This window comes from Vulpes vulpes, chromosome 10 (genome assembly GCF_048418805.1).
Source record: "Vulpes vulpes isolate BD-2025 chromosome 10, VulVul3, whole genome shotgun sequence".
In the NCBI taxonomy this organism is placed as follows: Eukaryota; Metazoa; Chordata; class Mammalia; order Carnivora; family Canidae; genus Vulpes; species Vulpes vulpes.
Genome location: NC_132789.1, coordinates 12,931,632 through 12,942,520, shown reverse-complemented (window position 1 = coordinate 12,942,520; position 10,889 = coordinate 12,931,632). Strand labels below are relative to the sequence as shown.

General features: G+C 39.6%; 1 protein-coding gene across 3 annotated transcripts in view; it reads left to right on the top strand.

Annotated features, from left to right (window-relative positions):
• Positions 1–10,889, top strand: part of MED13L (mediator complex subunit 13L) — a 296,777-nt gene that overhangs the window by 262,633 nt on the left and 23,255 nt on the right. For all 3 annotated transcript variants that reach the window (XM_072722903.1, XM_072722902.1, XM_072722904.1), the window contains exons 17-20: positions 2,398–3,335; positions 7,418–7,597; positions 8,213–8,436; positions 10,308–10,500. In XM_072722903.1, the coding sequence (XP_072579004.1) occupies positions 2,398–3,335; positions 7,418–7,597; positions 8,213–8,436; positions 10,308–10,500 (1,535 nt within the window). The remainder of the gene's footprint in view (positions 1–2,397; positions 3,336–7,417; positions 7,598–8,212; positions 8,437–10,307; positions 10,501–10,889) is intronic.

Below are 10,889 nucleotides of genomic sequence, written 5' to 3'. Positions count from 1 at the left end.
GTTTACACCTGTGTATGGCCTTAAATGACTAGCTTACCTGAGTCTCTCCCTTCTTTATAATGGTATGATCTGGCTCTGCTTCCCATACAAGATTTTTGAAAGGTTGTAATGGTTGTGGAAGTATTGTGGCAATAACAACTCGCCAGCAGGATGAAAGAATGTGCTCAAAAGTACCCTGGTGATGATCCCCTGGCTCCTTTTTTGCTGCCGTGCTCCAGTATTTAAGTAGGGACTAATATAGCACAGCAGAGCTGATAAGCCTAGAAGAGTTGCCACACCATTCTCAAACAATGCAGCAACTCCAGGAACCCATTTGACAGTTTAATTTCTTACGCAAGCTCCTCAAAAAAGTGATGTGAGACTCTTTGCTGGATGATAATATAAATAATAAATAACTTAGATCATTGTTTAGATCTATTAAATCTATCACTTGCTATCCCAAAGATCTTTGGTATTCTAAACTGGTTCTGTTAAGAACTTTCTTTGATGAAAGAAATATTTTGTATTTGCATCTTCCAGTATGGCATCCCCTGCCCTGATGTTGTAGCTGTGCACCTCTTGAGATGGGGCTAGTCGAGACCAAGACTGAATTTTTAGTTTTATTTAAGTTGATTTAAATTTAGCACATAGGGCTGGTGATAACCTTATTGGACAGCACAGTTCTAGACTATGTGAATTCCTTCTGCTGGGGTCTCTATCATCCTGGCCACCCTTTGTCACACTCAGCACCCCAGCACTCACTTGCTCGACACCTGACATACTTGCTGTGAGCTAACTTTTCTTCCTCTTTTTTACTGTTGAATGCCTAGCATCTAGCATGAGGTTGGTATTCAGTTCGTTTTTATTGAATGGGAAAAATCAGGTTGGTATACAAACTAAACCATTCTTACTACCTAGGGAGCAATTTAATTATTTAGGTTTTCAGTTTAGTAGTTGTAGTTTCCTATTCTGGTCTTTTAGGGTTTTGTCAAATAGGAAAATCTGAAAGGAGTCCAATTAGAGTAAAGATCATTATTACACACTTATTATTTTGGTGTCTGAGATAGCAGTGATTGCTAATCAAGTTTTCTGGGTCATTTTTTATCTGTACTCAAAGATACCACTGTGCCTCAGTTTTTCTTTTTAGTGCTTGATTTGGATTTTTAAGCTGGTAGTTTAGGCATAGCTAATTAAACATCACAAGAAAATTATTTGAAGAGCCATTACTTTATGACATTCTTCTTTCAAATTATAAGTGAATAAATATGCAGTTTATTGGAAGAACATTAGTTTAAGCACAGTATTAAGATATTTCAAGAAGATATTAAATATTAGATGAAATCAGTATTCTTTTGATACCTTCTAATTGGAAAGAATGGTCCATTGCTGTTTTACATGTACATTTAAGAATGTATATCAAAAATTTTTTTTTACAATAATAGAATAGCAGAACATTATAGACCCTGTTTTGGTTTTTTTTGTGTGTGTGGCTAGTCCAAAAAGAAGTCATTACTTTTGAAAAATAGATAACACAATGTGATCAGTCTCTGGGGAACTAAAAATAATTGTGCTATAGGTAATGCATAGCATATTGAAAATTAAAAATGAATTGAAATTGTCTACTGCCCCACAGAAATCTGTTAGAGAAGTTTGGAAGCTATGATACAATATGTGTACTGTGCATTTTATATAATTAATATTGAGGTCTCCTAGCTACATATGTGATATTGGCATTAATTACAGTGTAGTAGTAGCTAGTGGGTTTCCTATAATTGAATTCCTTCATGGCCACTCAGTCTATAAAAATGCAAGCCTAGACAGGACTGTGTTTTGAAAATTAGAAAAATTGCAAATGTTCCTATGTGTTTGATTGTAACTGCTTTAGAGTCATAAATGGATTGTAGCCTCAGAGGACAAGTACAGTGGTAGACTTTTAATTTTAAAAAATGACAAAAATGTAATTGCAAATTAGATGGAAATTTTACCCTATGGTCTTCTAGCTAACTTAGCATCTGAACTCATGTGTTAATGTTCCACTTAAGTTTTCAAAACTCATTGACCAAACCCAGCACCATGTTTTCTTTTTGTTTGTTTGTTTGGGGTTTTTTTGGTTTTTTTTTTAGCACCATGTTTTCTTATAAAAACAGTAAAGTTCCCTTGAAAGATTAACGTGAAGATTGCTTAGATGTGGAATAAGTAGAAGGAAAATGCTGTAGTGTGTTATTCTTCATGCCATGTTTCTTGCTTTCCCATGTACTTTACTGACTCCTTTGAATCCTTTTTTTTTTTTAAGAAAAAATTGAATATACCTAGTGATAGCATGCATAAATGGTAAATGTGCAGGCCAGGTGGGGTAATAGTGTGTGTATTCCAGCATCTGTGACACGCACCTGTTCTCATTTGGTATTTCTATTGCAGTAATGTGCCTAGTGTCGGGAGCCTAGCAGATCCAGACTATCTGAATACACCACAGATGAACACACCAGTGACGTTGAACAGCGCTGCCCCAGCCAGCAACAGTGGAGCAGGAGTTTTGCCATCTCCAGCAACCCCTCGCTTCTCCGTCCCCACACCACGAACCCCCAGGACCCCAAGAACTCCCAGAGGTGGGGGCACTGCCAGTGGTCAAGGGTCAGTTAAATATGATAGCACCGATCAGGGGTCACCAGCCTCTACCCCCTCTACCACACGGCCCCTTAACTCTGTGGAGCCTGCCACCATGCAGCCAATTCCTGAAGCCCACAGTCTCTATGTCACCCTGATTCTCTCAGATTCTGTGATGAATATCTTTAAAGACAGAAATTTTGACAGCTGTTGCATCTGTGCCTGCAACATGAACATCAAAGGGGCGGATGTTGGGCTTTACATCCCTGACTCTTCCAATGAGGACCAATATCGCTGTACCTGTGGGTTTAGTGCGATTATGAATCGTAAACTTGGCTATAATTCGGGACTCTTCCTGGAAGATGAGTTGGATATTTTTGGGAAGAATTCTGATATTGGTCAGGCTGCGGAGAGGCGCTTAATGATGTGTCAGACTACCTTCCTTCCTCAGATGGAAGGAGCCAGAAAATCCCAGGAGCCACCTATAAGCCTTCTCCTCCTCCTCCAGAATCAACATACACAACCTTTTGCTTCACTGAGTTTCCTGGACTATATTTCCTCTAACAGTCGTCAGACTCTTCCCTGTGTAAGCTGGAGTTATGACCGGGTACAAGCAGATAATAATGATTACTGGACGGAATGCTTTAATGCCTTGGAGCAGGGCCGACAGTATGTAGATAATCCCACGGGTGGAAAAGTAGATGAAGCTCTGGTGAGAAGTGCCACTGTACACTCTTGGCCTCATAGTAACGGTAGGTTTCCCAGAATACATATTTACTTTAAAAATTATCTTGGCATGATGGCAAATGATAAACTTTCTTTAGTTTGTTATATGACAGAAGTTTAAGTTTTATTTCTTAAAAAAAAAAAAAAAAAAGAAAGTAAGATCTCTGTTGAGAATCTTCCTGAATTTAAGGATTGGAGCAAATGTTTTATATTGAAACATCTTTGAGGCAAGTAATTATTTTGTGAAGACTTCTATTAATTCCTATAGACAGTTAATGTGGGGAAACCTACAACTGCTAAGTGTCAGCATCGTCGGGAGTACACAGACGAATAGTTTGCACACGTTGCGTGTTTAAATTCACCCATTCTTCTAGATGAGTTGTCCGTGATACTTCCTCCATGAAACCTTCTACCGATTTACTGAGCATTTTCTCCTTCCTGTTTTTCCAGTATTTTGCATCTCTTATAACAGTGATCACAGTTTACTTTGTGTTATGGTTCCTGAGGCACGTCACTGACTCTTCTATTATTAAAAGTTCCAGTTGACAAATATCTGTGATGTTGAGCTCTAAGCATGCCATGCAAGTTGCTTTTCCCTTCCCTTCTTCATTCACCAACTATACTGCGATGCATCCTGGGTGATAAAATGACTGAAAGAGGCAAGGTACCTCTCTGAGGGACTTCCTAATCTGTCCTGGAAAATGGACAGCAGATTAAGCAAATAATAACACAGATTAGCATATTAGAAACCCATCATAAGCAATTAGAAAAAAAAAAAAAATGGAGTGGGAGGGTCTTCCTAGACTGGGGGTCAGGGAAGACCTCCTTGAAGAAGTAGTAACATTAGAGATCTCAGTGCCAGTACAGATTAACTGGCTAAAGAGGCTAGAGAGCAAGGAATTGTATCCCAGACAGAAGGAACAGCAAGAGTGGTATAGAGTTGTATAGAGCTTGGGGCTTTCAAAGAACAGAATAACTCTGTCTCTCAAATCTCTCTCTCTCTCTCTCTCTCTCTCTTTCTCTCTCTCTCTCTCTCTCTCTCATATTTTAAAGGGGGTTGGAACCTGGGTGGCTCAGTCGATTAAGCATCTGACTCTTGATTTCGGCTCAGGTCATGATCACAGGGTTGTGAGGTTGAGCCCCAAATCAGGCTCTGTGCTTGGTTTGGAATTTGCTCCAGATTCTCTGTCTTTCCCCCTCTCTGTTGGCCCCTCCCCCCCCAAATAAATACATCTTCAAAGAACTGAAGGAAACTTGGAGCTGGCTAGATCCCCAAGAGCAATTTGAGACCTGCTAGGGCTGGGGTCTTTATCCCAAGAACCCTAATAAGTCATTGGTGGGTTTATGAAGAGGCATTGACATCTGATTTGTGTAAAGAAACCAGCTCTGACTGCAGTACGGACTGTGGATTTGGGAATAGCAGAATGGTGGAAAGACAAGGTTAGTGCAGCTGCTCAAATGAGAAATAATAGCTGGTTTCTTATCTTAGCAAAGGGGATGGAAAAGAAGGAGAAACATAAGGTATGTTGAGGAAGTGGTAGGACTGCAGGGCTGGGTAGTGGGTTGGATTTCAGGGGTCAGAGCGAGATGTTAAGGAAGACACCCAGGTTTGTGATGTGTATACCTGGAGAGGTACTGATCGTTCGAAGATAGGTGTACTGGAGGAAGGCTAGGTCTGGGGAGAAACGCTCCTAAGTTGAGTTTTGGAAATTTTAAAGATCTCTTCTTGAGATATCCAGGTAGAGATGTCAAGTAAACACTTGGGAGTTTATGGGCCTGCAGCTCAGGGGAAAGGGAGTAGTTGCCTTGTAGATAGTAAAGTCAGGCACAGAGGAGGAGGAAAGCTAGGATGACAAGATGGCTTGGGACAGAGCTTTGCTGAATTCTGCTGTGTAACCAAGTTTTAAGAAAAAGAGTGGTCAGGAAGCATTAAAGCACAGCTGAGCTTTTAAGAAGAGGATTAAGTATGTCTTTTGACCACGGTGAGGAGCTACTTCTGTAGACTACTTCACTAGAGGGATGGGAATAGGTTGGGCTGGAATGGTTGGTTACATGAATGAAACATGGAGCTTGCTCTGAACAGCTCTCAGCCTTGTAGGGAAAAAGGCTATATAAGCTTCTTAAATAACAGTTGGAAATCTAGAATGAGAAAGTATGCTTAGAGGACAGAGATCATTGGAGTGAGGAATGATAGGCATTTTTTTGAGTAGCCAGGCCCAGAGACTTCTCAGAGGTGGAGACTTGTAAGAAAGTATTCAAGGGGGGATTCCTGGGTGGTGCAGTGGTTTAGCACCTGCCTTTGGCCCAGGGCGCGATCCTGGAGACCCGGGATCGAATCCCACGTCGGGCTCCCAGTGCATGGAGCCTGCTTCTCCCTCTGCCTATGTCTCTGCCTCTCTCTCTCTCTCTCTGTGACTATCATAAATAAATTTAAAAAAAGTATTCAAGGATTACACTCATTTCTGTAACTGCTGAGTTTTGAGCACTGTGCCTTGTACTTAGCAGGCCTCTAATTAATGTCTGCTGGATGCATTTATGAATTACAGAAAGTACAGTCTTTCCCCTCTAAAGAAATGTGGGTGATTATCTTGGGCGGTTCCTTTTACTAGATAGTAGCCTTCAGACAGAAAAGCAGTGAGTGGGTGGATCAGTACTGTCATCTTTGGATATGAAAAATAGCAGATTTTATCGCAGGGGAGGTGTGGGTTCCAAAGTCAGAAGCTTAACAGTATCAGACAGATAATGTAAATGAGTGAATGATGCTGGAGCAGATTTGCAAACAGCAGTGCCCTCACTACATCTTTCTGTGCACACGTTCCATTCTGTGTGCACAGGAATAGCCACAAGGGATGATGTCTGCTTTTATTTTTCTCTAACCTGTGATTCTCTTTGCCTGTCATTTTCCAACTGTTGATAGAGAGCCATGGGTACAAGAAGTACTTTTTTCTTTACTATAGGAAAAAAAAGAAGCCCAGGTTTGAAGGTACAGGTGATCATCCCTGCTTCCTTCTCAGGTAGGCAGCAGAGCTGAGGAGGGCCTCTGAAAGGGGCAGTTGCTCCTTGGCTTCAGCGCTGCTGCTTATGCAAGAATGGGGCCTGCTGCTTGCCAGGTCTCCCAGTTTGTCAAGAAATGCTGGAAATTTACATTAGCAACTGGTGTTTGATTTAGGGATCACCTAGAGGTGTCTTAAGCACCCTGTGTTTCTTTAGTTGGTAGATAAATCTTAGATTTCCATCCATGCCCCTTTCCTAATCAGCTAGAGAAGGAAAGGTCTTTAGGTACACAGCTGTGCAGGTTCACAGCTGATCACCTCAAACTTAATTAGCTCTTTCTTCAGATCTCTTTGAGAATTCAGTGAGCATTACAGACCTATCTCCCTGGGAAAGAATATACACATGTTCGTGTGTGCACAATTTTGCAGAGTTTGAGAGGTTTTTTCAAAGGTTCTATGTTAAGAGCCCCTCCTCTTAATAGGAAGGATGTTTCTTCTGAATCCTTGAATCCCACCTTCCTGTGTGGACAGCTGGCTTTCAGTCCTGCTGTTGCTTTTGCCATGTTTTCTTGTGCCTCTGTTTGCCTGGAAGTTTATATTTCTCTCTGTGCACTTTGTATTTTGTGAAGATATTTTATATTACGAGCTTTTTTAACAGTTTTGAAGAGCTTCTATTTAAGTTTTTCCTCCTACTCATTATTCATTCAAAACAGTGATGTTTGTAAATAAAATAATAAATAATTAAGAAACTTTTACAGCTCTCTTTTCCTATGAACAACCTTGGAAACAGGTTTGTATGATTTTAAAAGAGTCAGGCTTATCTATCTTTTTACTTCTAATCTCCTATAGTTAACCTCTTATATATAGAGGAACCCATTTCTCCTTTTATTATTTCCACTAATAAATTATAAATTACTTTATAATAATAAGATAAGAAAATATCTTTTCTCTCCCCTGCTAGGTCAAGCATTTTAGAATCTACTAAAAATAAAATCTACCACCAGTAATGTCTTTGTCACGGACTATAACTGAGGTCCAGAATGATGGCAGAGAGAAGAAGAGCGTGCCGGTCCCCCTTTATGATCTCCATTCCTTTCATTTTCTTTCTTTTCCAGTGCTAGACATCAGCATGCTCTCCTCCCAAGATGTGGTCCGCATGCTGCTGTCCCTGCAGCCCTTTCTCCAAGACGCCATCCAAAAGAAGCGCACGGGCAGGACCTGGGAGAATATCCAGCATGTGCAGGGGCCGCTAACATGGCAGCAGTTCCACAAAATGGCGGGACGGGGCACCTATGGTAGAATCTCTTCCCTGTTTTAAATTTCTTCGTGATTTTTCTTGTTCCATAAAACCCAGCTTTAGTTACTGTCAAGTCCTTGCTTCACTGATAAAATAGAATCTTTTTCTTCATGGCTATTAAGGTTTATAATCTCTTTTCTTTCCTAAAGTCAGTTTGGAATTAAGTTTTCTAAGCATCCTTGGCAGAATCAAGGTCAATGAGGAAAATAATCCTTAAAGAGATTATTTGTTAGATTTTCCTCATTTTCCCGATCCTCATTGCATTTCATCTGGATGAACATCTGAACCAGTTCTGTCAGCTTCTTCATAGTCAGGATTATAGTGCTTATTTTAAAGGAAATGGTGTAGTACTGCCTGGAAAACTAACTTTAACTTGTTCTAGTCTGCCTTCTGATCTTATTGGACCTTTTTTAGAGCATTCTGTCTGACTCATTGAAATAAAGTTCTTCATCATGGGCCACATAATTTGAGGGTTTGAAGAATACTTTTGAGAGTGATTCTGTTAACCTACTAGGAAATTTCTGATGCCAGAATTAAAACTAAAAGAACTTCAAAGTCTCCAGCTTGTGCACAACAGACTCACAAGCCCTTCCTAATGGCCTTGTTGTTACAGGTTCAGAAGAATCTCCTGAGCCGTTGCCCATTCCCACTCTACTGGTAGGCTATGACAAGGACTTCCTCACCATCTCTCCATTCTCTTTGCCATTTTGGGAGAGGCTGTTGTTGGACCCATACGGGGGCCATCGTGATGTTGCCTATATTGTGGTGTGTCCAGAAAATGAGGCCTTGCTCGAAGGAGCCAAAACTTTCTTCAGGGACTTGAGTGCTGTATATGAGGTGAGAACGACATGAAAACCACTTTCGTGATGAGTCCTCAGGTGGTTTCTAGCTATGACCAAATTTTAAAGAACAAGTATCTTCAAGGTAGATCTCAAAAGAAAATTTGCAAATAGCTGGAGGATGAAGGAGAGGATTAAATTGGCAAGTTTTCCTGGAAGTAAATTGCTTTATCATCTTGACTTAACATTTTGTTAGATCTAGAAGACTTTGCTCTACCTGCCTTACCACACATCTTACAATTGAGCTATTTTTTCCCTCATTTTTGTGCTCAAGTTTAAAAGTATTGCTTACCAGGGAGTCTCCTGGCTGCTCAGAAGATGACCTTTACAAAAAGGAGGCACGTCTCTCTGGGGTGGGGCTGGGTTTGTGGAGGAGAGGAGGGTGGGGGAAGGGTCCTGAAAACAGTGTAAAAGCGTTTAGCTTGAAGATTTCTAAATCAGAAGATAAGTTTAATGAATCATGTCTCTGTTGTATATTTAACACTACATCCTAGTACTAAAATTTTGAGACACATTAATAATGTAATAACCATAATTTAAAGGCCAGTAGATAATTTTATATGTTTAGTACATAAATTACTGTTACTTTTGAAAAATTAGAATCATGAGTATCTTTGAAGGGTGCCATATTTTTTCTGCCAAAGTATATGTACATTAAATATTTGTATCTTATACTTCTAATATCTTTATTTTTGGCAAGATTAAATGAAATTAGTATTTATGAAGAACTGTAACAGGCATATTATAAACATTACAAGAGTGTTAAATAAGATGCCAAGTTGAATTTCAAAAATATTTTGTAACAGAACATTTGCTATCTAGAAATGGATGGGCCTCCACGAAATAATAAACTTACATGTTGCTACAAAGAAATTAGGAGATGGTAATGTATGAGGTAATGGCATCAGTTAAGCCCCTAAAGGAACCCTTAGATACAGTAATTCTGTACAATGCCTGGCCCATGGATGTGTAATGCTGTTAAATCATAAGGACCATAACACAGAAAACTTGTCTAAGCAATTCTTTTTAAGGCTTGGTTCTTCTCTTGGATGAAACTTTCAACATGAGTTACGAAACATAAAAGGATTGCTGGATCTTTTTAGATCCTAATGACTTTACTAGGATTGCTCATTTGGTGGTAGTGCATACCTGGTTAAGAAGAGTGTATGCTAGAGAACTTTGTAGGGGGTTGGTAAGCCTTCAGTTGTCAACTCTAATAAGGGGTAACGTGGGCTCTTCTATTGGTAAATAGATAGTTAAGTAGCTTAACTTTTTACAGGTTTATTACATTAATTCTTTGCCATAAGTACCCATTTAATGTTCTGGAGATTAATAACAATCTCATTGTGCTTAAAACAACTATTTACTTTTATAAAAAGTGATCAGCATATCTACTGCTTTAGTGGCCTCTGCTATTGGTGATCTCCAAATGTCTCTAACAGTGTAACAGATGGCTCATAAAATGTTAATGTTATCTTATGGGAAAACATTATGAGTAGGGATTACTTAAGAGGTTTTAGTGGACATATGTCACAGTCAGCCTTAGTAGGCAGGAATCTGGTTAATTCTTTATTTGACCATTAGCAATCAGGTAATGTTCAACAATCTTCCCTTGTGTGGGAGGAATTGGCTGGGGTGAAGAAACATTTGTTTTTCTTTAGATGGTCTGGTCCAGGTTTTGGAGAGACACATAGCAGTTTCAGCATACATTATAATTATCAGAAAGGACCAGTGTATAATGTTGGTTTGGTTGCTTGTGTTAACACTAAAAGAAAAAGCAAAGCACTTCCAAGTGTATGATAAAGAATTTCCCCCACTAACAACAGGAGTGGTTCCTGTTGTAAATAACAATCTTGTTTGTGGTATCAGATGTGTAGGCTTGGGCAGCACAAGCCCATCTGCAAAGTGCTACGAGATGGGATCATGCGTGTGGGAAAGACCGTGGCACAGAAGCTGACTGATGAGCTTGTGAGTGAGTGGTTTAACCAGCCGTGGAGCAGTGAGGAGAATGACAATCATTCCAGACTCAAACTTTATGCGCAAGTTTGCCGCCATCACCTAGGTAAGTGGGAATTTATTTGGCAAAGTAGAATCTGAGAAGTAAAATAGCAAATTGCCCCCCTTTGGGAAACAGCATTATGCTGCTTTTTTTTTTTTTTCAGGTAATGTTAGTGTTCCATTACTGTATTTATTTAGGTCTGATTTCTGGGTTCTAGGTCATTAAATGCTAATTTTTATGTGCACACATATTTTTTAAAAGCAACTTAAAGTTGCCTAAAGAAGTCATATCTAATTTACTCCACATTTTGAAAACCTAGCAGCAGGACTTGGTATTAACTGCTTAAGTTTAACCAGCATTCCCAAGAGAATCTTAGAAGCTTTTAAAGCTCAGTACACATAGGAGCAGGTATACTGTGATGGCTGTAGAATATATGGCCTCTCAGTTTTCAG